The sequence below is a fragment of the Rosa rugosa genome, chromosome 5, assembly GCF_958449725.1.
Source record: "Rosa rugosa chromosome 5, drRosRugo1.1, whole genome shotgun sequence".
Taxonomy (NCBI): domain Eukaryota; kingdom Viridiplantae; phylum Streptophyta; class Magnoliopsida; order Rosales; family Rosaceae; genus Rosa; species Rosa rugosa.
This window is the reverse complement of record NC_084824.1, coordinates 6,609,034-6,635,412: the sequence shown is the minus strand read 5'-3', so window position 1 is coordinate 6,635,412 and position 26,379 is coordinate 6,609,034. Positions and strand designations below refer to the sequence as shown.

General features: G+C 40.2%; 6 protein-coding genes and 1 long non-coding RNA gene across 8 annotated transcripts; 4 read left to right on the top strand and 3 right to left on the bottom strand.

Annotated features, from left to right (window-relative positions):
- Positions 1 to 609: 609 nt before the first annotated feature.
- Positions 610 to 1,555, top strand: LOC133711119 (deacetoxyvindoline 4-hydroxylase-like). Its single transcript, XM_062137285.1, has 4 exons — positions 610 to 864; positions 926 to 1,011; positions 1,180 to 1,407; positions 1,513 to 1,555. The coding sequence occupies exons 1-4, from the start codon at positions 610 to 612 to the stop codon at positions 1,553 to 1,555; spliced, it is 612 nt and encodes a 203-aa protein (XP_061993269.1).
- Positions 1,556 to 1,636: 81 nt separating this feature from the next.
- On the top strand, positions 1,637 to 4,215 carry LOC133708110 (putative pentatricopeptide repeat-containing protein At1g68930). Its single transcript, XM_062133568.1, has one exon. It carries the CDS (start codon positions 1,851 to 1,853, stop codon positions 4,080 to 4,082), a length of 2,232 nt encoding a protein of 743 aa, XP_061989552.1. The 5' UTR covers positions 1,637 to 1,850; the 3' UTR covers positions 4,083 to 4,215.
- A 142-nt stretch (positions 4,216 to 4,357) lies between these two features.
- On the bottom strand, positions 4,358 to 6,724 carry LOC133708111 (uncharacterized). 2 transcript variants are annotated; one of them, XM_062133571.1, is made up of 5 exons: positions 6,307 to 6,724; positions 5,568 to 6,181; positions 5,087 to 5,195; positions 4,687 to 5,007; positions 4,358 to 4,592 (listed from the first exon to the last, which is right to left on the bottom strand). In XM_062133571.1, the coding sequence occupies exons 1-5, from the start codon at positions 6,457 to 6,459 to the stop codon at positions 4,563 to 4,565; spliced, it is 1,227 nt and encodes a 408-aa protein (XP_061989555.1). In that variant the 5' UTR covers positions 6,460 to 6,724; the 3' UTR covers positions 4,358 to 4,562. The 2 variants fall into 2 exon arrangements, with proteins under 2 accessions (XP_061989555.1, XP_061989554.1); XM_062133570.1 differs by having other exon boundaries at positions 4,358 to 4,601; positions 6,307 to 6,723.
- Positions 6,725 to 7,033: 309 nt separating this feature from the next.
- Positions 7,034 to 11,709, bottom strand: LOC133708109 (putative U-box domain-containing protein 42). Its single transcript, XM_062133567.1, has 4 exons — positions 11,315 to 11,709; positions 9,744 to 10,910; positions 9,299 to 9,608; positions 7,034 to 9,065 (listed from the first exon to the last, which is right to left on the bottom strand). Exons 1-4 carry the CDS (start codon positions 11,318 to 11,320, stop codon positions 7,483 to 7,485), a joined length of 3,066 nt encoding a protein of 1,021 aa, XP_061989551.1. The 5' UTR covers positions 11,321 to 11,709; the 3' UTR covers positions 7,034 to 7,482.
- LOC133708112 (uncharacterized) lies at positions 10,793 to 11,680 on the top strand. Its single transcript, XR_009845575.1, has 2 exons — positions 10,793 to 10,932; positions 11,106 to 11,680. It is a non-coding gene; the product is annotated as an uncharacterized LOC133708112 (long non-coding RNA).
- A 2,841-nt stretch (positions 11,710 to 14,550) lies between the features above and the next one.
- On the top strand, positions 14,551 to 17,174 carry LOC133709391 (amino acid transporter AVT6A-like). Its single transcript, XM_062135117.1, has 5 exons — positions 14,551 to 15,099; positions 15,364 to 15,516; positions 15,808 to 16,011; positions 16,097 to 16,562; positions 16,792 to 17,174. Exons 1-5 carry the CDS (start codon positions 14,700 to 14,702, stop codon positions 16,928 to 16,930), a joined length of 1,362 nt encoding a protein of 453 aa, XP_061991101.1. The 5' UTR covers positions 14,551 to 14,699; the 3' UTR covers positions 16,931 to 17,174.
- Positions 17,175 to 17,423: 249 nt separating this feature from the next.
- LOC133709339 (DNA-directed RNA polymerase 1, mitochondrial-like) lies at positions 17,424 to 26,046 on the bottom strand. Its single transcript, XM_062135050.1, has 18 exons — positions 25,014 to 26,046; positions 24,340 to 24,621; positions 24,125 to 24,258; positions 23,942 to 24,008; positions 23,719 to 23,777; positions 23,388 to 23,505; positions 23,114 to 23,227; positions 22,836 to 22,967; positions 22,342 to 22,758; positions 21,840 to 21,890; positions 21,486 to 21,556; positions 20,718 to 20,802; positions 20,313 to 20,465; positions 20,161 to 20,235; positions 19,338 to 19,427; positions 19,048 to 19,210; positions 18,849 to 18,952; positions 17,424 to 18,408 (listed from the first exon to the last, which is right to left on the bottom strand). The coding sequence occupies exons 1-18, from the start codon at positions 25,815 to 25,817 to the stop codon at positions 18,298 to 18,300; spliced, it is 3,030 nt and encodes a 1,009-aa protein (XP_061991034.1). The 5' UTR covers positions 25,818 to 26,046; the 3' UTR covers positions 17,424 to 18,297.
- Positions 26,047 to 26,379: the final 333 nt, after the last annotated feature.

Below are 26,379 nucleotides of genomic sequence, written 5' to 3'. Positions count from 1 at the left end.
ACCATCAACATAGCCCACCTTATCGATTCCACAGAGGTAAGCCTCCATCATCTTCTTCCAGGTTCGGTAATTAGAGCCATTGAGCTTGACACCTCCATAACTTCCAGTTGAATCATCTTTAACGGATACAGAAATTTGGTTGGAACCATGAGACGTCTCACCATCTCCATCTTGCTTGATTACGGTCGAAACATCTTGATCTTTAGCCATGGTGAATACGCAGCGGAAGAAAAAACAACAAAGTTCTTGGAAGTATAAGAAGGCAACGGTGATGAAAGGATCAAAGGACAAGGAACAAATCCAAGCACAATGAACAACGGTCAAGGATCAAAGAACAATGAGTCAGAGTCCAGGATCGGATCTCCGCTTTGATACCAAGTCAAAATATAACAAGAAACAAGAGACAATTTTGGCTGAATAATTCTATATTCATTCACCTTACAAGAAGGAATTATATATAAATTACAATTGTGCTTAATAAGACAAGTAATATTCCTAAGGTAAGTAGTAAATCAAATAATACTACAAATATTACAGATCACAGAATATTACAGAATATTTACATAAATAAGATAAGTATGACTCACGCCAACATGAAATGACTGGTGGATGCAGGCATCACAAGAATCCCGCGCATTTTCCACTCTAGATCACAACCAAGTGTTGATAAGAGGGAGGGAAGTGACGGTGGTGTGCCAAGACTCAGCTTTACGAGCTGAGGTCATAGAGAAAATTCGACATGCGTGTGAGAAATGGGGTTTCTTTCAGGTAGTGAATCATGGAATTCCTGTAAATGTTTTGGATGGGGTGATTCGAGGAATGCGAGAGTTTAATGAGCAGGATAGTGAGCTGAAGATCGAAAGAGTTTGTATACAAGGACTCCCGGGAAGAAAGTGTATTATCTGTCTAATCATGATTGATCCAGGCTTCATCAGCTGACTGGAGAGACACACTTGCCTGTTCTCTGGTTCCTAATCCACCCAAACCAGAAGAATTACCGTCAGTATGCAGGTAATTAAGGCTTCATCTACATATAGCTCTAGCCTTGACATGAGCAATTGTTCTTACATATATATGCCAGATATCATGTTATATATATATATATATATAGTTTCACTTGATAAAGGTACTGTATGAGTTACGTAACCTGATAAGCTGGAGTTGGAGTTGGAGTTGCAGAGATACAGTGAAGGATTTGGGATTAACCTTGTTTGAGATACTGTCTGAGGCTCTTGGGCTTAATCCCAACCATCTTAAAGACATGAACTGCGCCGAGGGCATTCTTCTCATTGGTAACTACTATCCAGCATGGCCTGAGCCAGAATTAACTTTCGGCATTGGCAAGCATACTGATTTTACTTTCGTCACCATTCTTTTGCAAGACGAAGTAGGCGGTCTTGAAGCTTTGTATGAGATTCCCCCATGCATGGAGCTCTAGTTGTCAAGGTTGGAGACATTGTTCAGGCATGTCCATTGTTTTTACCTTAATCTTCTGTTGTTGTTTTTTCTCAGACAATCTGACATGGATGTTATGTTGCAGACCATGGAGAGATGAACTATTAGAATATTGTCGAGCATCCGGTTATAACTTATTGGCTGCGTTGGTTAATTTTGTTCAGGTCATAACAAATGACAAGTTTATTAGCGCGGCTCACAGAACTAACATAGGGTGGTAAGTTTTTTTGGATTTGAGGGGAACCCGAAAGTTTTTGCACCAATTAAAAAAAAAAAAAAAAAAAAAAAAAAAAAAAAAGAGTTGTTATCAGAAGAGAATCCCCAAATCTACCAAGAAGTTGATATTAAAGGATTATGTAATTAATGTTATAGTTTCTGCTCGCCTTTGCCGCCAAATGTCTGGCTCCTCAAACCACTACTGTAACCTCCTCAAGCTCTGCTGCCAATCCGCAAACCACCCACAAGCAAAGAAAATCCACTCCCACATTATCAGAACCTTGCCGAACCCCGAGACCTTCCTCCTCAACAATCTCATTACCGCCTACGGCAAACTCGGCAACTTAACATACGCCCGCCACGTGTTCGATCAAATGCCTCACCCAACTCTTTTCTCATGGAACTCCATTCTCTCCGTCTATTCCAAATCCCGCCGTGTTTCCGAGATGCAAGACGTCTTTAATCGGATGCCGAGCCGTGATGGCGTGTCCTGGTGTTCGTTTATTGCTGGGTACGCCGGGTGTGGCTTGGTTGCCGAGGCCGTTAGGGTTTATGGTTTGATGTTGAGGGACGGAGCTGGTAATTTGACCCGGATTACGTTTTCCACACTGCTTGTGCTGACTTCGAATCGCGGGTGTGAGAAGCTGGGGAGACAGTTTCATGGGCACATAGTGAAGTTTGGGTTTGAGTCGTATGTGTTTGTTGGCAGTCCTTTGATTGATATGTACTCGAAAGCGGGGTTGCTTCTTGATGCAAAGCGGGTTTTTGAGTTGATGCCGGAGAGGAATGTGGTTATGTACAATACACTTATTACTGGCCTTTTGAGGTGTGGATTGATCGGAGATGCTGAGTGTTTGTTTGGTCACATGCCTGAAAAAGACTCCATTTCGTGGACCACAATGATTACCGGACTCACGAGAAATGGTGCAGGCAGAAAAGCACTTGATAAGTTTAGAGAAATGAGGTCGGAAGGTTTGGGGATGGATCAATATACGTTTGGTAGCGCATTGACTGCGTGTGGGGGACTGTTGGCTCTGCAGGAGGGCAAGCAAGTTCATGCTTGTATTGTTCGGACTGATTTTATGGATAATATCTTCGTCAGTAGCGCTCTTGTTGACATGTATTGTAAGTGTGGAAGCATAAAAGCTGCAGAGACAGTTTTCAGGAGAATGAGCTGCAAGAATGTAGTATCGTGGACTGCCTTGCTTGTTGGTTATGGCCAGAATGGGTACAGTGAAGAAGCTGTTAGAGTTTTTTGTGATATGCAGAGAAGTGGGGTTGAACCAGATGAATATACCCTGGGAAGCTTAATTAGCTCGTGTGCTAACTTAGCAAGCTTAGAAGAAGGTGCCCAGTTCCATGGTCAAGCTCTAGTTTCAGGCCTGATTTCTTTCACTACAGTTTCAAATGCACTCGTTACCTTATACGGTAAGTGTGGAAGTATCGAAGACTCCCATAGGCTGTTTGATGAGATGAACATCCGGGATGAAGTCTCCTGGTCAGCATTGGTTTCAGGGTATGCCCGGTTTGGAAAAGCCAATGAGACAATTGCTTTGTTTGAGAGGATGTTGGCCCAGGGGTTAAAACCTGATGGAGTTACTTTCATAGGGGTTCTTTCAGCCTGTAGTAGAGCAGGACTAGTAGAGAGAGGACATCAGTATTTTGAATCAATGACTAAAGTACATGGAATTACACCGATTCTTGATCACTACACTTGCATCATTGACCTGCTCAGCCGAGCAGGAAGATTAGAAGAAGCAAGAAGCTTCATTAATAAGATGCCTATGCGTCCTGATGCAATTGGTTGGGCCACCTTGCTAAGCTCATGTAGATTTCGCTCTAATATGGAGATTGGAAAATGGGCAGCTAAGTCTCTTCGAGAAATAGATCCCCAGAATCCTGCAAGCTATATCTTGCTCTCAAGCATCTATGCTGCTAAAGGGAAGTGGGATGAAGTGTCTAAATTGAGGACAGGAATGAGAGATAAGGGGATCAGAAAGGAACCAGGATGCAGTTGGATTAAATATAAGAGCAGAGTACACATCTTTTCAGCAGATGACCAGTCAAGTCCATTTTCAGATCAGATATACGCTGAGCTGGAGAAACTATATTCTAAAATGATAGAAGAAGGATATGAGCCAGATGTGAGTTCAGTTCTCCATGATGTTGACGAATCACAAAAGATGAAGATGCTTAATTACCACAGTGAGAGGCTTGCAATTGCCTTTGGATTGATATTTATTCCTTCTGGCCTTCCTATTCGAGTTGTTAAAAACCTTAGAGTATGTGGGGACTGCCACAATGCCACTAAATATATTTCCAAGATCACCAAGAGAGAGATACTTGTAAGAGATGCTGTCCGCTACCACTTATTTAAAGACGGAACTTGTTCATGTGGAGATTTTTGGTGATGAGGTTCTGATAGTGTCAAAGGCTGTTGGAGAGGACTGTAAAACCATATGATTTGTGCCCAGATACACAGTTTCATTGGGAAGTCTGGGATCAGGTGCTCATAGTTTAACTGGGGAAAAGGTGATCGAGTTTTATTGGTGACTCATTGGATACATTTTGGTGGACTACAATGTCACACTGTGCCGCACTGGGTCATACATTTCACTATGTGGCTAATTGCTTATAGATTGTGAGATAACTGATCCTGTGGATTATTCCTTGAATAGGCTAGGCAGATTGTAAGGTATTCCTTTCTTTTAAAATGAATTGCATGGCAATAAATTCATGTTTATACATGCATACAAAATAGTACAAGCAATATCTGTGAAAAACGAATCATAAAAAATAGTACTTTGCCTATCCTGGAATCACAATGTGTACATGTTTTTATTCATTTTGAATCTGAAATATGCACGATCCAACACTCATTCAAACTGCAATTATCTTTTAATGGACTCCTCTTGACTTTCCTGTTGGTTCTGCATTCAGTTTAAAACGAGTTGTTAAATATAAAATTATTTCTCATGCAGACTGAAGATGATTGGAATGGCCAACAAGAATTACCTGCAACTGAGTACAGATGTCAAGGACTTCAGCTACTGGTGCCCAATCACCAAAATTCCTCTCAATAAACTGGTATGCAATGCCACTTTTTCCACTGCCAACTAGAAAGAGCCCTCCCTTTATTTCACCTTCTCCTTTGAAGTTTTGCTGTATTCCCATTGCTTTTGCCCGCTTGTAATTTGCTATAGCTCGGGGGTTGAACAAAAAACCTGAGAGAAATTTTTCCTTCAGCAGTTTCCCCCCACCAAGTGCTTTGAAGAATTCCATTCCGCGATCATATATTACAGCACCGCCCCAATATCTAGGCCAGAATTCTCTTACCTGGAGCATTAAAATTATACAGCAACCATAAGTTGGTGATAAAGAGCCAGAAATTGCAGGCTTGCAGTATAGTAAATACCTCTGATTCCTTATACTCATGAAGAACTGCAAATAGCTGAACTCCTAGTGCATCAAATAGTGGTTTTTTGGCATATAGCTGGTGAGCTTCAGCTCGACACATGATGCACCTGTTTCAAGTTCAATATGAATACAGAAGAAAGTTAATTATTTACAAGACAGATGCTGATACTTTGAAGTGGATATAGAGATATCATACAGACTCTGATCCTGCCTATGCTACTTGTCTGTTATATTTACGTCTTTTGAACTATAAAGACATGGTTATCATCTCCTCAATATATTCAGATGATTTGCTCTTTATTGTTAATTTATGGATCGGTCTTTATTTACTTAAGTACATTCTTGTGAAAGCATTGATCAGTGATTGCTCCTACTTGTCTGAATTCAGACGGTAAACTTAGCACTTCATATATAAAATAGACAAAAGAAGGCTGTAATTGTAAGCAAAGCCTTGTCAAAAGCAGAATATATAAACTTACCCTGGACGCCGGATGCAGAGTAGCACAGCTGGTTTGTTTCGCCATAGTTCTGCAGCCTTCATTGGAGGAGTTTTGTTTTTCACCAAATGCTCCATTCCAATTTTATACTCCGGAGTTAGCTTCTGAACTGAGATGCTTTCGATAGCAGAGTATGGAGCAATTTTGTCAGTTACAGCAGGAGGTTGTACGCAGCCACATGCTCTAGGCTCAGCTGGCTCCATGGCAACTATCCCTTTGAAGACATATCCATCCTTAATCTTAAAACTCGCCAGCGATTGTTCAAGAGTTTTCTCAGTGATTGAAGTAGTTCTTGATGGGACCTTTTGAGAGTTTACAGATTGAAAACTCTTGTAAATGCTATTATTCTTCGGAAGTGTGCTAATTCTTTTTGTTGCAGGGGAAGGATCAGCTTTTGGTTCATCTACACATGCACTGGATGGACCGGTTCTGTCCATGAAACGAGCAATATGGCCTCGCTTCATACCAAACTGGGAAGAAAGATCTACAGCGCCTATGGTAAGGATCTCAGCCATACCTTTCCCACTGGACTCAAGAGCATCTCCATATTGCATCAAAGCACGCTCGTGCAGGTATGACCTGATTTCCAGTGCATCCTGAGTAAACAATAGAAATGAAACCACATAAGGAGAGACAAACTGAAATATGACTTTTGAATTCTTATTATGAATTTAGTTCCAGCAGATGACAGGATGAAAACATGGGTCTGTAAATAACCAACCTTCTGTTGTTGTGTCATGTTTATTGCATCCATATCCTCCAAATTCATGATCTTCAAGGTTGGCACATCATCCCAACCTTCTTCTAACAGCTTTGGAATTAGTCCTTTCAGAACTCCATTCCCAACAAATTCCTCTATCGAAAAAGAAGCCATTCTCCAGAGTCCAGAGAAAGCAGAGAGTGGTCAAAATGAATCAATTCTTACTGGAACGGTCTGGGATATATTGAGATAAACTGTATTGGTGTTTAGGCAGAACTACTCAATACATATAATGGTTAGAAATATTAGATGTTTGAAACAATAAGCATCCCATGCCGGCCATATTAGTGATGTAATAGTTTAGTTTAATATTTACATTTGTTTCTTGAGAATGGTTCAGTTTCTGGATGAATATAAAATTTGTTTCAGGCTTTTCAATATTGCCGGCCAAAACTTGCCCCATTGTGTTACAAATGTCTCGGTGGGGACTGGGGAAGCTTGCTTTGGCCAGCTTGTTCCTCCCCTAAACTTTTTTTTTTCTTTTTTTTTTTTGGAAACCCTTATGCATTGTTTGTCGTATCTCCTTCGAATGTTATTATGTCAGCGTTGTTTGTTCGGTTCATAATTGGATGTAAACCCAATATGCTGAAAGTTGAAACAAAGAGAAGGAGGCGACTGATTCTGTGTTTTTTTTTTTGGGGCAAAACTAAAATGTTTGGAAATTACTTCCAAACTGCCATCCAAATAGTGAGGTCCAAAATCTGGATGCTCTTTTTTGGAACCTTAAGGTTAACCTGGTTATAAAACTCCAATAACGTATGTGTCCCATGCGTTTGGTTATGGGGTTATAAAAGTAACCAAAAATGAAAGGAAAAACAGAACAGAGGTGATTAGTACATGGATATGGAGCCAAGCCATGTATTGAGCATACTACACAGGCGTAATAGCCTAGTCTTCCACCGGGTTAATAGCATTCTATACTTAGGCAACCATATCTTCGAAGTTCTGATTTTTCATTTCGATAACCCTTCACACAAGTCACATCCCTTAACAACCAGAATTATCTAAGATCATTTACAAACACATGGCATGTTGGTGAGAGGTGAGCATGACATTTCAAAATGGCTGAATGTAATGGCAACATCACCATGTGTGACCAACATGTTTTTCTTCTTCTACATAGTGTAGTAGACAACATTAATTATAGAGGTTGGGCATCTTATTCAAATGCCTCAAAATCCTCTCAGCCATCTGCCTAGTATTTCCAGCTCCATGATGGAAAGCACTGACCAATATAGCAGGCAACACCCTGTCATTTGATATATCTGAAGCAGACTGATCACTGCCTTTATTCAAGAACTTTTCAAGCACCCAAAATGACTTCTGCCGCAATCCTTCTTGCCTATGCTCTTTCACTGCATTCAAAACATGTTGCACAGCGTTAACCTCACTCAACATACTCACAGACTTGTCCACATCCACCTTGTCATCCAACAAAGTGCTTATAGCTGACAATGCAGCTTCAACAACCTCTGGATTCTCGTTTTCCAAACAGTCTAGTAGCTTCTCCACTGCCTTTGCATCAACTATGCAGAAGGTGTTTTGAGAGGAACAGGCTCCTCGGTGAATCGGGCACAATGGTATTCTCCTCCTCCTTGAATAGCCAAAAGATAGATATTTAGGCAGGTAGAATAACTTCATGAACTTTTTTCTCTTAATCTGCGGTGGTTTCGATAAGCTTATTGACTCCGAAGAGAGATTCTCCAACCCAATTGCTGATAACCTCTGAACTTCATCACTTGATGTTTTCACGAGCAGTTCTGTGAAAACTGCTGTGAAATGCTGGTTTCTTGCTAGAAACAACATTTGAGGTTCATATAGTGTTGTAGTGAATCTGACTAGAATGCCCACTAGACCTTCAAAGTAAGTGCTTTCAAACCTGCTTGATCTTGTTCCTCTTCTTTGAATTTGATTGATTGCTTGTATGATTGTTGGCACAATATTCTTATATAGAAGAGCTAGATTAAGTGTCAGATTTTGGTGGGGAAGTTTTGCTAGAAATTTTGCTGAAACTGCCTGCTTCTCAGTAATGAGGGTCGTCTCAGTTGAGCTCTCGATAAGAAGGTTCTCTGGTTGACCTCTGGTTTTGCAGAGTCTCTCGGCTAGAAGGTGGCCCATATGGGGTGAAAGAACAGTTAGTAGCTTGATTGCTGCAATGGAAAGTTCTTCATGGGGGTTGTTGATGAGTTCTATGAGGGTGTAGCTTGCTTCAGTCTCTTTTACCAATGACACAATGGTGGCCTCTGGTTTGGGGATCTTAGCAAGAACTAAAAGAATCCTGATAAGATTGTTGTTTAGTTCATCTGGGGTTGAGTTGTTGAGCATGTAAAGGATGTTGTACACAACATAGTCTGAAGTCATGGTGTGACCGTGAGAGTTTACCTGGAGGTTCTCAAGCTCAAGATCAGACTCGAATATATTTGCAAGGATTGCAGCTGCTTCACTTTTTGAGTTCATTGGTTCGTTGTGAACTTTCCGGATGAACATCTCTTCAACCATGACTTGTACAATTCCAGCTTCTATAAGTATGTTGGCATTTGGCTGGTACGAGGAGAGTAGCACTAGAGTTTTGAATGCCGCGCCTCTGGCCAGTGTATTTCCTCTATGTACCATTTTGATGAGAGTAGGAGAGGCCCCTTCAGCAACATAGGTTTTGCTGTCAAGTCCAAGAACAATTTCCCCAAGGTAACTTGCCATGTCTATTTTCATCTCTTCACAACCTGTTATTTCATTTCAATGAACAAAACTTCAATCAGAGAACCACCATATTATCAAGCATTTCATTTTATCTGAACTTGCAGAATGGTCTCTGGTAAACCTAGTAGTGCAAAAATTTTAGTTTCTTTTTCATATAATATCTCATTGAACTAAATCATTTTATTTAAAGATAATCACTAAACTAAGTTTTTTCCAGATGGCTCGATATGAATGCTTGGTTGTCATTAGTCATTACCTTCAGTAAGATTGTTTAGGAGGGGTTCCACTAGTCCATTTTCTGCCATGAGTTTGATGTTGTTTGGCGAAAGCTCTAAGTTCCTTAAGGTCTCGTCTGCTTTTTCCGAAGCGAATGCATCATATGATCGTCTATATTTAATCGTGATCAACATAAGAATTGCTCCAGTAACTGATCCAATTTTCTCACATAATGCTTCTGATCTTGAAAGCTCAAGCAAGAATAGCAATGATGCATGCCTTATGGACTGGTGACTACTAGAAAGCATTTCAATTATAGTAGGAATGTTGATGATTTCAGCAATCATTTCCTGCACAAGATAACAATTCGTTAGAAGTTGAAGGTAAAAAGTGGTGGTTTTTACTGTTGCACAAGTTTATGCAACTCATAGTATTCATCTTATTTGAATGTTTTGTTATTAAAAGCTAATAAATTGAGATTTGACCTTGCTTTCATTGTCATCCTCCATCAGTTGTAGTAAAAGCTCTAGGACTGTGCTTCTAACATCTTTGTCTTTGTACTCTAGGCACTGAACAAGCAATGGCAATATTCCAACACTGCAAACTTGAGTGTTGTTGTATGGCTTCCTTTGGTAGATACTTTGCACCTCTTTTACTGCTTCAAGTACCATTGCATCTGAACTAGCCAAGGACAATGCTGAGCGGGCAACCTTAATCCTAGCTGCTTCATTCCTTTCTTTCCACTGCTCTATTGTGGTTTTCAGAGCTATGTTCTCATTGAAAGCTTTACTCATCAACTTCTGGCCAGTGGTTGGGCACAATATTTGTTCTGAGCCAGTGAGCTTCTCAAACCACTCAACAATTGCCTTCCTCTCAAAGGTCACTCCACTTCTTATGGTTACTGGATCCTCCATGATCTTCTTTGTCAGTGGACAGAAGAAAGTCTCATACATAGGCTCCATGTACTGACCAACTGGAGGCAATGTTGTTAATGGTCCACTGATATTCTCCTCATTTCTTTCGCTGACCCAACTTGTGCTCTTAAGCATTTCAATCAACTGCGGCGTATTTAAGAACTGAGGATTTTCTGTGGAGATCTCGAAACTTATAGGGTAGAGATCCATTTCTGTTGGTGTTGATGTCGGTTCTACCTTTGGTTGTTTTCTGAAGGACAACATCTTTTTATCTATCTCATTGGTCTTGGATGCTTGAGCTTCAAAGTGAGCAGTCTGCATCTCATTTGAAAGGGACCGAACTGCACTTTCTGCGTAATGTTGGTCTCCAAATGTTGATGGCTGTATGAAGCTCAAGCATTCTCCTACGTGCTTGATGACCTCCTCCAGCTGCGCTGTAAGGGTAATGAGTTCAGGATCCGAAAATGGTTGAATGCCTTTTTGGCAGTTCTCCACAAGAAGTTTGGCCAAACTAACACTTGTTGAAATAGACTGAAAAATTTCCATGGCATTTTCTTGGCATGTGAAGTCGGTGGTCATCAACTCCATTATGGCCATAGAAGCCCGATAAAGGTAGCATGCAGTTTCAATAAAACTTTCTTGTTCCACCACTACGCTTACTACCAATACTGTGATCTCAGAAATGGATGCCAATATGAACTCTGCAAGACTCTCAATTGAACTTCCATATTCCTTGAGCTGAAGACCAAGAACAACACAGGTCATTTTTACTACATTTCTGCTAAACTTCTACTATTTCTATTGCAACTAGTGCTGTATATAGGATATAGATCTTCTTCCAGCAATAAAATTCATGACATACAAAGGTTAATCACTTTGATACTTCATGTTTTCATATGAAAATGACATGTTTCGATTATTCTAATGTTACAGGGAAATTGAGCTTCGGAAAACTCTTGCCTGTGGATGAATTGTCATAACATATATATTGGCTTCATGGCTTTTATGCTTTCTAAATAGCAGAAAATTCTATTGTGTGTATAAGCCTGTGAAAAGCTTCCCAGAACTCAATTGTCAGACACATAAAAATACTATGTTAGACTAAAAGCAAATCTCGTATGCACTAAAAAGCTCGTACGTACCGACATCCAATCGGAGTAGTTCTGCACTATGGCCTTCCTGCTCTGAACCCCAAACTACAAATCCAGAGTGCTAACATAGTCAATCTGCAGAAGATCGAGGTTTGAAAGATGAAATTGTCGACTAACAGTCACCGTTTATATATATCTGTGTACAAGAGCAGCTGGGAACAAGACTTGGTCAGCAAGCAGTCACTTGTGGTTTGGTTTAAAGTTTCTTTCTGACGATTAAACATAATGAAGAAACCAACTGGTATTGGTTAATGTCTTATCAAAAAAAAAAACTGGTATTGGTTAATGGTGCATATAGTCAATGTTCGAAAATTAATGTCAATTGGATCGAGTTGAAATGGCATTGCATGATTATTATATGCAGACTTACTGACTTCCGTGCATTACCTTGACAAGTAATTTCCTTCATGAATGGTATTCAACTATAACAATGTAAAGGTAGACCTTTTCTTTTGGATTCTGAAGACCAAGACTCGGAAATGAAACTCTATTGAAACCTAAAAAATGCATTATTTTTAGCGACAAATAATTCATCCTTTATTTTCTTTTATCATAAGGGTTCTATTTTCAAACCTTGATCCACCTTCATGCGATCCTAAATGAAGTTTAGGAACTAAGTTGGAAGTCAAAAATTGAGTTGTAAACGCTTAGACGGTTGTAACATGGTTCTTGTGCTCCAAAGAGTAGTTACACTGTTATAGCACACTTAAATCATTAGGTGTGATCTAATTGGGTCACTTACACCGTCGGTGCATAGAAAATTTTTCACTAATTATTGCTTGTTTTAATTTTATTTCAAAAAAAATATTATTTGTTTTAATTTAATTTATGGATAACTAAAATTAGTAAAAGTGTAAGCCTCATGCCAACTAAACAGTATACAATAAGTATGAACTTTATTGGATAAAGTTAATGGATCACACAAAAGTATGACTCATGCTGACTAACAATAAATATGACTTGCTCATTGATGTCATTCAATAACTTTCTTTGTTTTAGCTTCATGCTTTTGCCGAATAAATTTGGTTGATATTTCAATAATTTTAATCGTCATTTGTTTTTTTTTTAGAAGAAACGTGAACACTTTTCATTACTCCGGCTAACAAAGTTATAGAGAAATCGCCACGTGTGTGGCCCCGATAAAATGAGTACCTAAACGTAACCCTGTACTGACAAACACAGCACGCTCAAACAGTAGGGGAAGAGAGTAGGGAAATACTAAAAAAAAACGCCTCAATTGGACCCTAAACCCTCCCTACCGAGCTCCGCTTCGTTATTAAAATACAACAAAAAGAAAAATAAAAAGAAGAAACAAATATACTAAAAATAAAACAAGAGTGGGCTACTAAGCCCACATTCAAGCCCAGAGATAATCCTAGAGCATAAATCAAACCCTAGCCACCCTAGAAGTAGACTAACTTTAGCGCCGTCGCCATTAGCAATAGTGCCGACACCACCGGCTTTACCAACACCATTTGCGTTGCCATTGCCACAGCCCGCAATCCCTTCATGGACAACATCACCACCACTAGGGCTTAAGACAACCCGAGGGCCCAAAACAACCTTAACCACCATTGGAACAAATTGGCTAGGAGCACCTCCATCAGTATCGCCGCCGCCGCCGACAGCATCACCACCTCCACCTGGATCAAAAAACCCAAAGAAAGAGCATAGTGGCACAATCTGACCCAGAGGTCGATGTTGGGTAGCCACCATCTTCTCCTCTGAAGCAAAAAGCCCAACTAGCCAAGGGAAAGCTGGCATCAAATCCACCACCCGCTGCGAGGCCTCTATCTCATCATCGATGGCGCTCATGTGGATGCTCGAGATGAAATGGGTTGAAGAAAGTAAGGGAGATGAGATCAAAGTGAGTGGAAAGAAGGAAAAGGATTGGAATTGTATCAAGGAAGGACGATCGGTGATTTGGATTTGAAAATTCAGCCTTGCAGCCACCATAGAAAAACAAAAGGAGAGAGAGCTCCTTGGACTGTGCTCCAACTAAAAGAATCTTATCATAATCTAATCGTCATTTGTTTGATATCATAATTTACCGTTCTTCACAGCTCATACGTCATAAAAATCGGATGTATGCATTGCATGATCATCCCCGAATTCATGGCGGCCTCCGCAGCTCGGCATCATTCTAGAATTCAGACCTAGAAACATACGCTTTTAATCAAACCCGTGAGAGAAAATTTCTAGAGAGATAGGGTCCTCCTTCTCTCTAGAAGTCTTCTCCAGATCTGCCATTATTTTGAGAGTCCACTCCCACCCCACCCGCCACCACCTCCACCACTGCCCCCATCACCTTCACCTCCATCTCCACCTTCACCCAACTTCTTTTCTCGACCAGATCTGCCCACTTCATCATCTACCAACTTCCTCTCTTTCCTCACCTAAGATTGTCAGTGATGGAAAACTCCATGTTCACCACCTTCTTCACCTCCTCTCCATCCCTCGTTTTCTCCTTCTCCACAGACCAATTTTCCTCTCTAGTCACCAAAATTTTCTCTCTGAGTTCTACCCCCAAATCTACTCATGCTTTCTTTGGACGGGATTGACTATGGTTGCTTCCAGATCTGCTTACTTCTCCACCACATCTAGGCAAGCTTTCGCCCGTTGGCGGATTTTTGTCCACTTTAAAGAGGTTGTCCAGATTGGTTTGGCAATCACACCCTCTATGATTACTTTGTTTCTCTTGGGCGTTCTTGAGCCCTGTGTGTGTTCCAACAGGTGGAGGAGGTGGCATGATTTGGTTCTACGGTGGTGGCTTCTGTTCATGGAGCGGTATGAATTCGGCGGTGGTATTTCTTTGCGGCAGCGGATTCGGTGGCTATTTAATAAGATAAGGGTTTGGAATTTTTCTTTGGGCTTTTGGCTTGTAGATGGGTTTGACCCATTATGAGCTTTATTTTATGTTTACTGGGCATAAAGAGATATCTGGGCCTATGTACCTCTTTTGCTGGGGTCTTATATACCTCTTGTATTTTGCTTGATCATTTGGATCTTCTAATACAATCATTGACCAAAAAGCGGGGCACGAAAAACTAAACAATTTGACCACGTGGACCTTCCGGCCAATCAAAATCAACCACGTCACGACCTGATAACAAAACAAAACCGGCAGACCACACTATCCACGTTACGTATATAAATACACTGAATGATTGGGTGTGTACGTATTAAGAACAACTATCATTACAACAAGACAGAACCTCATTCGTCTCTGCTTTAACACAGAGCTGTCATTGGATAAGAACCCAAGGTGTCTCTTACGTGTGTACTATTCTCCAAGATAACAGCAGCGACTATTTTCCGCAAGAAAAAACCAACAAAGCTACCTCAGTCTTTGACACTCTAACCTGAGCTTCAAGAAATGACCACCGGCGACGAAAAGACCGAGTCTTTACCGGAATCCAAGCTACCCGGTAACGAGAACAGTCCACTGCTGCAAAACCCAGATGAGGAAATCAACGGCGGGTCGTATTCCGGCGCGGTGTTCAATCTGTCGACGACGATTATTGGGGCCGGGATCATGGCTTTGCCGGCGACGATGAAGGTGCTGGGCCTCGGCGTCGGGATTGGCATGATCGTGTTGGTTGCAGTTTTGACTGAGGCCGCCGTGGAGATGTTGCTCAGGTTCAGTAGGGCCGGCAATGCGGCGTCGTTTGGTGGTGTTATGGGGGATGCTTTTGGAAGAGGTGGCAAGGTCGTGTTTCAGCTGTGTATCTTGGTCAACAATGTTGGGACTCTCATTGTTTACATGATCATACTTGGTAAGAAATTTTGATTCTTGGGTGGGTGATAGTTACCATGTTTGTGTTTCTTGAGATTTGACTGGAAGTAAAAGTAGTAGTTTTCATCTTGGTCTACTTTCCATGTGAATTGATTAGGTGATTGTTTGGTTTCCATGGATATATTTTCCATCTATAACTTTATTTTTCTTTTAATGGATTGTTTTGACCATGTCTGTGTTTCTTGCAATTTGACTGCAAGTGAAAATGTAGTGACTGTCTGTTTTGGTCTACTTACTTGATCAGGCGATGTGCTGTCTGGAACTGCTTCGAGTGGAGCTCACCATACTGGAGTGTTGGAAGGGTGGTTTGGTGAAAACTGGTGGAATGGGCGTCTTTTCGTTCTGTTTGTTTCAACGATTTTCGTGTTTGCTCCGTTGGTATCCCTGAAGCGAATAGGTAAATATTTGGCTCTGCCTCTTTTGTGAGATTTTAACTGCCCAAAAGGACTAATAGTTGTGTTTGGACTAGGTGGTAGTCTTGAAAGTCTTGAGGAAGTGACATAAGAAATTTGTTATAAATTGAAGCAGTGTTCCCTCACGGTTAGAATTGTTTCTTGAGCTAGTTATGAAAGAATGGGATTGGTGGAATAGATAGGACTTAAAAATCAAGCATTTCTGTAAAATCTATGTGGTGATTGTCTTGCAAGTTTGATGTAATTTAGTGCTTTTTTTTTTTTAATCCTTGCAGATTCATTGAGATACTCATCTACTTTAGCAGTTGGGCTGGCAGGCGTTTTTCTAGTCATTACTGCAGGAATCACAGCTGTTAAAATTTCTCATGGAGATATTTCCATGCCCAGGTTGCTTCCTGTGTTGACTGATCTTACGTCAGTGTGGAATCTCTTCACAGTTGTTCCTGTTCTTGTGACGGCCTTCATCTGCCACTACAATGGTATACTAGCTGATCCAACACAATGTCCAAAATTTCTTGCTAGTGGAAAAGCATAAAACTTGATGAGAATTTTCTTTTCCTGCAGTGCATACGATCAACAATGAGCTTAAGAAGTCTAGCATGATTCAACCAGTTGTGCGGACATCATTAATATTGTGCTCTTCTGTCTACATACTGACCAGCCTTTTCGGGTTCCTCCTATTTGGGGACTCGACCCTTGATGATGTGTTAGCCAACTTTGACACCGACCTTGGCATCCCTTACAGCTCTTTGCTCAGTGATATTGTCCGCATCAGCTATGCCCTGCACCTCATGCTTGTTTTTCCTATTATCTTTCATCCACTGCGAATCAACTTCGATGACCTCTTCTTTCCTTCATCTAGGCCTTTGGATTTAGATAACCGTAGGTTTGCATTAATCACCTTCGGACTCATTTCTGTTATCTTCTTGGGCGCAAACTTCATTCCAAGCATCTGGGACGTTTTCCAGTTTACTGGAGCGACTGCCACAGTTTGCATTGGATTTATCTTCCCTGCTGCCATTGTTCTAAGGTAAATTCTGTGACATTCGACTGTTTCTATTTTCCATTTGAGCAATGATGTGCGCAAATGAGTCAAATATGTGAATTCTCTAGATGAGTCGCTAGTTATGCTCAAGTTGCTTTAGATGTATATAAATTTCAAAACTAGGATTATATACAGGCTGACACTTGCAATTCAATCAAAGCTATATCCCGACATTGTGATATCCCACTGTCTGATCTCAAATTTTGTGATTCAGGGACCGGCATGGCATAGCAACATCAAAGGACAAGACCTTATCTGTTTTCATGATTGGCCTTGCTGTGTTCGCAAATTTGATAGCAATATACAGTGATGCCGTGGCCTTGTTCAAAAAGAATGTCTCCCCTCAAGCGTGAGCTTACATTGTTCATTCAAAGGCATAAAGGACCAAGAGGATTCTTTTGTTAGATGAACAAATTATGTAATATACCGACACTGCATGGCCATTTGAAACCCAGAAAAACGCTGGAGTTTCTTTGGAGATTTAGTGTAGATGCCGATGATAAGTGAGAGAGAAATCCCTTGTATTTGAACATGTTGCCACCGGCATCTGTATTATACTTTTGCAGATATAATGTGAGAAAGTAACCTTTACTGCTATGTCTTCCTTGTGCCATCTGTAATTTTAAGCTCGGATATTGTAGTTTTGTCACTAACAAGTAACAACAAATTTCTGAAATTGAATTCTCTATCCCAAAGCTATAGGTCAAATGGGGTCATAAGAGAGAAGGTTTGAAGTCGAAGCAAAGAAATATGAAAAATAGATCGAGATCGAGAGTTCAAAAATGGGAGTATATTGAAGAGTGCAGCAAAGATCGACTGATCGACGGTGAAGAAGACTGAAAACTGTGAGAAACTTCTATAATGATATTAGAAATGGAAATTTAAACATCGGAGCATAGCGTTTAACATATTTTCTATACAAACTTAAAAGAATGAAAACAAAAAATAGTTTGGATTGACATGATTCATGCTCCAAGTCGCATCTGCTTGTCATCTTCAGCTCTGTTTTCTCAATGGTACACATTTGTCAGAATATTAGATCGCAGACCAAAGATCAGTGGTGGTACTTCTAGGTAAACTGTGTAATGTTCACTTTATATGAAGTATCCGAACAAACAAGAATCGGTACAGGGACTTATTTTACAGAAGATTAATGTACAGATCCTAACAAAAAACACTGACAACAATTGTGTTGACCTTCTACGCATGCAAGCCAATAATAATCATAAACCCACCCAACCTACACTAACCAACTTCGTTGAAATAGAAATCTCCCTTAGCACACATATACCATCGGTTGCCCATCTGTTTGATCAACTCACCAGCATTCTGACAAGGTTGAAGGTTGATCATTTAACGTGCTCTGAATTACACCGATGGAGCTGTTCTTTCAACAAATGCTGCAGGCTGTTGACCATCTTATTTTGAATCCTTACAAATAGTGGATGCAGAAGACAGCCAAGTCCTGTGAGTTATTTCCAGCTACTGTATCTAGATATGTACAAGGATGCGAGCAGGAAATGGTTACCAGCTCTCCTGAACCATCAAGCTCTTTTTTTTTCTTCTGAACCGTCTCTCCTTGACAGGGGTTCAAAACTCATCATGACAAAAGTTGTGTCCATGAATAAGAGAATACAAATTAAATTGCATCACCTTGATTGGATGACATAGGGAATTGAAACAAGTAGACAGGGCACTGCAAGCAATCATCTGGCTCATACTAGTTGAAGAAATAAGTAGATCCGAGCACCTGTCTGAGATCAAAGTCTCCGCGATCCGGTAAGGGAGGAAAATTAATGGTGGGGAAAGACTTTTGAAAGCTCTCCAACAACTGTAAACGTAAAAGTAATAATCAACGAATTTATTAGGCTCACTGAAAGGCATACTTCTCTTTCACTAGTCATACGCCAATGATGTATTTCATTCACAAATTTGAACTTTCACATATCAAACTTCACCAACACTAAGGCAACTAAAACAACGTAAATACAAGAAAATTTTCATACCTATATTTCAATCAAAATCCCAATAACTTAGAGTTTTGTCATTCTTTTTTTATTTCTTTCTTTTATAATCGTCATTCCTAGTTTTAAAGCAAGCAAAATCTAGAAAATGAAGGCAGATATGGTAAGCCTAACCTAACGGAAACAAGAATTAAGTGTGTGAGCGAGCAAAGACACACAAAAAATAACAAACAAACCACCAAAACAATCAAGGTTTTCTGATCTTTATTTGAAGTTAAAGAAAAATATTTCATGTAAATTAACTCACATTCTCCAGTATTGGTCTCTCGTAGAGTTCAACAAACTTTTCTCTCAGTATCCTATTCATTTCGTCAACGTCACTTGCATGCGTCCAATATGAATCATGTACTCCTGTAATCAACAACAGTATATGGAAATAAAATAATTATATGAGAGAGAATTCAGTAGAGAGAGAGAGAGAGCGAGAATGAGAATTCAGTAGACACCTGCAAAATTTAAGCCTGCCTTCTTGCAGGCAAGAGCAGTCATCATCATGTGGGATCCATCAAGGGAGTGGACAAAATTGGGGGGAAAGGCTGTCCTCTGCCGTTTAACCATGACCTTGTCGGTTTCTCTCTGTAATGTCAGCACCTGAAGGGAAGTCTTAATCTGCATATAATTCAAAGTGGCAACTTAATGAGATACTGACATTGATTTTTTTTTTCTTTTTTCTTCTCGAAGTCCTATAATAATATTTGGACACATTTCAAGTAATGAAAAGTTGTTGAAGTATTACAAGATGCCTTCCTAATTGGCGGTATGGTTGTACAACAGGAAGTCCAAGGGGTGTGGTCCATCGAACTGGATGATTCTCTGCAGCTATCACCTATTATGTTTGATCACAGCAGTCAGTACTTGTAGATCATTTTTACAACTAATAATTTCAAGTAGAAAATTTTAAAAGAAGCATAAGGTATGATATTTCAGATAGTATGCTCCAAAGAACAGGCAAGAGAGAACATCCCTTATACTTCAAATGCAAAAGAATTGAGAACACATACAAACCAGCATCAACACAGCACCTACAACATTGAAACTTTCTCACATTATGAGTTCCTAATAATGTTCGTCTATAACTTCACCAAGGTTCCCAATCACTCTGTTGGAATCTCACTAAAGCAAGTTAATTTACCCAAAGTTAAGCCTTATATTTACTCAATGCACCAGCCATGAAAAGCCCCCATATTTACAGAAGGAAACGCCTAGCTCAGGAGTTGGGACAAATCCAAGAAGAAAGGGCCCTATCTTCTATGATTTGACCATTTGAGTATAAGCTTTATCTCAAGTGAACCCAAAAAATTATGATTCTCCAGAATTGTTAGACAAAATGAGCCCCGGATCTGAATTAAAATTTTGAAAAAGGCCAACCACAAATTTGGTTCAAGTTCCACCAGATTATATATATGTCAAGTAAATAGAACTAAAAACATAACTGCAGAATAGATCAAAGTTTGACTTTACGGAACTCGATATTCTCCTAACCAGATCCTACCCTGACACCAGCCGGACCAGGACCAACTAAACCATTCCCATAATTTTAGAAAGTAAATAAGACAAACCTTCGCACATTCACCAAGCCAACTCATAATACTTCTTGCAGCTTCAAACATCTCTCCTAGGGCAGTCAAGGTGGTCTGTAGACAGCAAATTAATCAGTACAGACTTCAGTATAAGAACATAAACACATACTAATAAAGTTTTATTCACTTACTCTAGCAGCATAGCAAGATGCGGCAAACAGCATCGCGTCATCTGCTATGGTACCACGCTCCTTTAATCTCTTCTTAATTTGATCGCGTGCACCAATATAAGTAACACCATATACAGAGGTCATAACTGTCTGCTTCACCAATTTACGATCGACCTAAAATTTCAAATTACAAGAGCAAAGTATTAGAAGCATGAAATGAAGCAGTTGGACAAACAAGGACAGAAGAAAATTCTTTTTGTGACAATGAAAGTCAAATTAGTTGTTTAGTAGCAACATCATCAAAACTAAGACAATAAGACAAAACTTTAACAATTTCTGATGTATTTAACCTTGTTATGCTGGTTACCAGTTTCATTGTCCAATAAAAGAATTCATACCAATGCAAATACTATTAATAATATTAACCTCATTAATTAAAAGCCTAGCGTGCAATGAAGTTGGATTACTGGCTGGATCTTTCTCTGCATCTGTGCGCATTATATCGAGTACCCTGCACAAAATTAAAAAATGTAGTAGCTAAATCAATGATGGTGTCATTTTCCTATAGAATCAACAGATGTTGATACTTCTTTTGCACTTTCAACTAAAAATAGATCATTAGGGAAATGAACCAGGCTGCTGGCTCCTAAGATTTCTACATATTTAAGTGAACCAATATTTAAAAAAAAAAAGAATGCACCAAACTACACAACTGAAAAGGAAGGAAAAATTTATAGCTGAGAATATATATATATATATATATATAGAGGCCCGATCAGGAGCGGACGTCCGCACTTTCGCTAAAGTGCGGACGTCGATGCAGCAGCGGCTTCCAGCCGGCGACGGCGGCGCGGGGCTGACCGGAGGGAGGCCGGAGGCGTCCCAGACCTCTTCTGGGCGGCGTTCGAGGTCGGAGGAGGTCGGGCTTGCCGGTTTCTGGGCAGCCACCTCACCTGCAGTTGCAGGTTCTGTGCAGCACCGCAGAACCGTCGCCGGCGACTCCACCGGACCGCAGACCCCTCCGCACGACCCCCAGCGTCCCTTCGGCAAGCCGCGCCGTCGCCGCTCGATCGAGGCCGGAGGAGCGACGTCCACACTTTTTCTGGGTTGCGGACGTCCGCTCTCGAACGGCTTTCTATTTTCTATATATATATATATATATATATAGAGAGAGAGAGAGAGAGAGAGAGAGACCTGGCAGCAATTCCTGAGTAAACATCAGCCGGTTTCTCTCCCCCAACAAGATTTACAGCAGCTGCTCCAAGCTGAAAAAGGATGAGTTTTTAATCAAAAATGAAAGGACATGTGAGCTATAAAGTATAAACAGTCCAATAAAGAATTCCTGAATTCTTTTTTCCTGGCTGAGAAAGATATTACATTAAAGAAATTAATGAAAAGTTAAAAAATTGCCCCCTTTTGCTTTCTTCTTTCTTTTTGTAGCATTATTAAGTGTTGCGTAACTGGTATTATAAATTTGGAATACCAAACTTTAAGAGCGTCCTAGTGCAGCACCACCTTTTTTAAGTTCTATTTAAGAGAAGTTCATACCTTGTCCCTTCCGAGGGCAGCATAGTGTTGTAAACCATTACATGAACCATCCTTGCAACAGAAAAGAAGAAACTAAGATCAATTTTCGGAGATAAGAAAACCATTAATACCAACTACGAAATTACAATATAGCATAGCAAAGCACGAAAGAGGACCGATATCCGCCCAACTTCAATAAAAGTGAATGGTTTGGACAAGGAATAAGTGGCTTTCTCAGTATCGCTATTGCTAAAACGCTTGCTTATCTGTCATATTTTCTGATATGTACCCAGTTAGTTCCATCCATGCATTTAATCACTTTGGTACCTTACAATTCAGTCCCTAGAAAACTAAACTTTTGCCTATCTTTTTTTATTACAGCCAAAGGAAAAAGTGATTTCTTTTTCAGTGATGCAACTGTACATAACAATGTAGAATTCACAATTTTGGTATTACCTGATCTAAGAGAATGGAGTATAATTTCTGGCAGATTATGATTTGACTATGCTGAGAGGTCAAGTACCTGGTGAACAGGCATATGAGAAATGGTAGTCTCCGGTGAGGGGCTTCTCAATGCTTCAGTGAGATTAATGCATGCTGCCAAGCATTGGAAAGGATCTTCCGCACCCAACCACCAACGCCTTCCTTCAAGAGGTCTGTCTGCGCAATCAAAAATTTCGTCTACATGGTTTTCCGTAAATGTTACTCGATCATCATAGGAGAGCTTGTCAACTCCACCAGCATATAAATTTGCCAGATGTATCTTCAACCAGCGTAAGCCAGATTTTCCAAGACGACGTCCCTCTGCGAACTCCAGGACGCCTCTGCACATATCGGAACCAAGATGGTTTAGATATGGGTGCATGGGGTAGGCACGACCACGGAAATCAAGATTGTGCGGATAGTAGAAGCCTTCCTCGTCCTTCATCTTTCGAGCTACCTGCTCCCATTCAGTGAAAGTCAATATCAAAGTATCCAATCACACTACATCATTTAGCTTATGAGAATGATTCTTACAGAAAGTTTAAGTTCTGTATCACAACGCTGTGAGTGCCTCTCACTATTCTTCTTTGTCACAGCTTTAACTTTCCATTTCCATTTTCTCATTTCTGCCTCATCTTCTGTGTCTGGTTCTTCAGGCAAAGGAACCTATTTAATACGGAAAAAGAAAAGTAATGTTGGATCATTTAGTGATAGAAAGAACCAAGATAAAGAAATAAACATTAATATTGAAATACAGAAATGCAATCAAGTCTCCATAACATGAAAACCAAATTCCAGTAAATGTAACCCACATCTTCACGGTCAACCAAGTCAGCAAGACAGCCTCCACTAGCCCATATCCTGTCCACTACACCAAGTACCCTTCTGTTTATCCTCCATTTGGTATTTCCAAGAGTATCCAGGGCCTAATACAGTGAACAATCAAAAGATTAGATGTGCCAAACCATACAAGTCAGAAACCCTGGATTGTGGAAAAGTTTATGGCTGTCTTGTGAGAAACAAGGAGGATGCACTAATACTAAAGACAGGAACAGATAGCACACAGAAACTAGATTCTAAGGATACCTCATAAACAGGTTCTAATTGTTTCCTAGGAGTCGATTTAACAACTTGGCGCTGTTGTTTCGCTCCATGAGTTCGCATAACATAGGATGGTAAGAATAAATATGCTCCTTTATCATACCTGCCAAAAAATAACAATAGGGTTATAAAAATTGGCTAAAATCAATTGTGTTGACCCTAGCTAGTTGCTTGAAATGAACGTCTACTGATAACAAAATACTAAACCAAGGTTGAACTAGTAGTACAACTAGTGCTAAGCAGTTTAACTCATCTAAATGCTGCAAAAATTTGATTGCAAAAATGAAGACAATTACATCTGATTTACAGTGCATACCCTGTCCAGTTAAGTGGAGGCACCAACATTGGCATATAAGGAATGACCATGTGCCTTGCCTGGTTGGATAGAACAGATCATTGAAACAAAAAAGTTAGTGAAGCTATTACTCCTCAGAGATACACTGTTGAAAAAGAAAAATGGAAAAAGGATAACTGCCCCTGCAGTACTGTCATAAGAATACAAGAAATATTGGTAAACCAGCAAGAACTGTTCTACTTACTGTTTTCTCCATCCCTTTGCGAACTAATGGGTCGCATTCAATAACACCATATCTCCTGTTGGTCTTCCTATTAAAAAAAAAAAATTCACCAGAAGGTAAAATGAGAGAGGGAGGGACTGAGAGAGACAGATAATATGAAAGAGGGAGAGAGTTTAAGTAGAACAAAGATCGAATCTTTCTTACTGTGCCTCTTTAGTTATAGTCTTAAGGGTATGCACGAATGCCGGGCGAATATCAGGCGGAGCATCTCCTAATTGATCAAGTGCAGGTTGTATATAAGCTGTTTCCATCATTAACTGAATCAATCGACAGCCGACCTGGCAAGTAAAAGCACCAATATAATTTAACAGAAATAATAACAAGATAGTTTGGAATTTTAATCTATCATCGTCACAAACCTTAACATGAGCTTCTTGAGCCCATGGCTTTAAGCCGTCTTGTTCCTTCACAATTTCCTTTACTCGCTGAAGCTTCTGCATTTTTAGCAACTTTGTAACCTTTTTCCTCAGTCTTTGTTCTTTGGTTAGTTTTTCTAGCTCCTGTTCTTTGGTTAGTTTCTCTTGCTCCTGTTCGTTGGTAAGTTTCTCTTGTTCATTGGTCACAATATCAGATTCAGCTTCAGGTTTCTTACTCACAATGCTCTTCTTCTTTGTCTTCTCCAAAAATCTGTGTATCTTAACCTGGCACATGATTGTCAAACTACATTCTTATTAACTTCAAAAATCAAAACCAACAGCAAATGGAAACAGAGTCACTAATACTTAGATAAGCCAGCTGACTGAGTGCTAAGTTAGCATGCAAAGCTTTCCATTAGTCTTGGGAGCCCAAAGGACTTAATCTATGAGATTGTGAATCCAGCAATCCCAGAAAATGTTAGTTCAATTTGTTTGCCTACTAGGTGTTTCTACAAACATCAAAAATCAATAGCTTTCCACAAACTAAAATGCAAATTCTAGCCAAAAGCTCATACTTCAGCAGACTTGTGACCAACTACATAACTTTTTAACTGCAAAAAAGTAAAAAAAAGGCAAAGACGAGACTACAAAACAAGCAAAATCCCAAGCTCACAAACCTCATTCTCAAGAGCTTCACCAATTGCACAAGCGGCTTGAACCACCTTGACAGACCCAACTCCACCACTGTTGGTCATCAACAGCCCCATCAACTTATGCATTGTAATAACAGCCATCTTATCCGGCGGCAACAGTTCAAAAAACGGAGCATGGCTGGGTCTGATATGCACCCTCTTACTGGCCCAAGACGCTGGCTCGGCCGCAATGGCATCCCTCAATGGCTCAAACCACCCCAGAAACAATGACTTCACATAAGGCAAATTGGGCGCCAGCTTATGCTCACACATATCAGCCAAAAGCTCCTGGTACTCTTTCGCCGCATCTTCCCAAGCCTCAGTCTCAATTTTTAACTGCCTCTTTCTCAGAATGCCATACTTTCCTGCTCCCATTCCATTAACCAACCTCTTGGGCTGCCTCAAATGCGACTCCACCTTGTTCTCCCTCACCAAATCCTCCAGCATTTCCTGAATCTCTTCAGACCCAGATTCCTCATCCGTGGAAGCAATAGCCTCGGCAGAGGTAGCATACCATCTCCCAAACCCACGAGGGTAGCTCGGATTCAGCAAACTGGGTCTGCCCAATTCGTCTTTCTGGGACGATGCACCACCAACCTGGCCTAAACCCATTAACGAAGACCCATAATTTCTGCAGACGCGAGCCTCAAAATGCCTGGTTTTCTCCAGAAAGCTCGATTCTTTAGAAAAGTTGAGAGCAGGGCTGAATGGAGAGGGAGAGGGAGAGAAAAGCTTGGTCTTTGTTGAAGAAGAAGAAGAAGCAGCTTGTTTGGCTAGGGTTCTCCACATGCTTACCCAGTAAAAATCTGCAGACTAAATGATTAGTTCTGACAAGCTGAATCGAAAAATACAGAGAGGAAATACGATCAAGTACATCAAAACAATGGTTGAATTGGGAGTATGAATACGAAATTGGGTTTTGGACAAGTAGAGGAAATGATTTGGGAGAGAAAGATCAAGAGGAGTTTTGGGAGTGGGGAGTGGCCGCCTTTAAACCCTGCTTAAACCTACGCTCTCTCTCTCTCTCTGATAAAGCTTTCGGGTTGACCCGTTTAGTTAGCTACTTGGGCTGATCCATGATGTTAATTTTAAGTTTCATTATGCTGGGCTCTACATTCTGATATTTGAGCCCAGCATTTAGCGCACCGACGTACACTTGCACAGACAGATAATATTAAGTATATTTTTTTATTATTAAAAAAAAGATTGAGTATGAACATCAACGGTTGAGATTTATTAGATCTGTTTGGTTTACTTGTTGTATGGTAAAAATTATCCTATTTTTTTAACATAAAAATCAATTAAGTGTGCGCTCTTTTAGTCATCCATGAATTGTGTGCTCTTTTAGCCA

Coding starts and splice junctions, on each gene's coding strand:
- LOC133711119 (XM_062137285.1), top strand. CDS start 610: ATGCAGGCATCACAAGAATCCCGCGCATTTTCCACTCTAGATCACAAC. Junction 1,012..1,179: donor GAATTACCGTCAGTATGCAG/GTAATTAAGGCT, acceptor TTGGAGTTGCAG/AGATACAGTGAAGGATTTGG. Junction 1,408..1,512: donor GTAGGCGGTCTTGAAGCTTT/GTATGAGATTCC, acceptor GTTTTTTCTCAG/ACAATCTGACATGGATGTTA.
- LOC133708110 (XM_062133568.1), top strand. CDS start 1,851: ATGTCTGGCTCCTCAAACCACTACTGTAACCTCCTCAAGCTCTGCTGC.
- LOC133708111 (XM_062133570.1), bottom strand. CDS start 6,459: ATGGCTTCTTTTTCGATAGAGGAATTTGTTGGGAATGGAGTTCTGAAA. Junction 5,008..5,086: donor ATGAGTATAAGGAATCAGAG/GTATTTACTATA, acceptor TTAATGCTCCAG/GTAAGAGAATTCTGGCCTAG. Junction 4,602..4,686: donor ACATCTGTACTCAGTTGCAG/GTAATTCTTGTT, acceptor AACTGAATGCAG/AACCAACAGGAAAGTCAAGA.
- LOC133708109 (XM_062133567.1), bottom strand. Junction 9,609..9,743: donor AGGATGACAATGAAAGCAAG/GTCAAATCTCAA, acceptor TATCTTGTGCAG/GAAATGATTGCTGAAATCAT. Junction 9,066..9,298: donor CCTAAACAATCTTACTGAAG/GTAATGACTAAT, acceptor ATGAAATAACAG/GTTGTGAAGAGATGAAAATA.
- LOC133709391 (XM_062135117.1), top strand. CDS start 14,700: ATGACCACCGGCGACGAAAAGACCGAGTCTTTACCGGAATCCAAGCTA. Junction 15,517..15,807: donor GGTATCCCTGAAGCGAATAG/GTAAATATTTGG, acceptor TAATCCTTGCAG/ATTCATTGAGATACTCATCT. Junction 16,563..16,791: donor CCTGCTGCCATTGTTCTAAG/GTAAATTCTGTG, acceptor TTTGTGATTCAG/GGACCGGCATGGCATAGCAA.
- LOC133709339 (XM_062135050.1), bottom strand. CDS start 25,817: ATGTGGAGAACCCTAGCCAAACAAGCTGCTTCTTCTTCTTCTTCAACA. Junction 20,803..21,485: donor TACTCAGGAATTGCTGCCAG/GTCTCTCTCTCT, acceptor AATTTTGTGCAG/GGTACTCGATATAATGCGCA. Junction 20,236..20,312: donor CATCTTGCTATGCTGCTAGA/GTAAGTGAATAA, acceptor TGCTGTCTACAG/ACCACCTTGACTGCCCTAGG.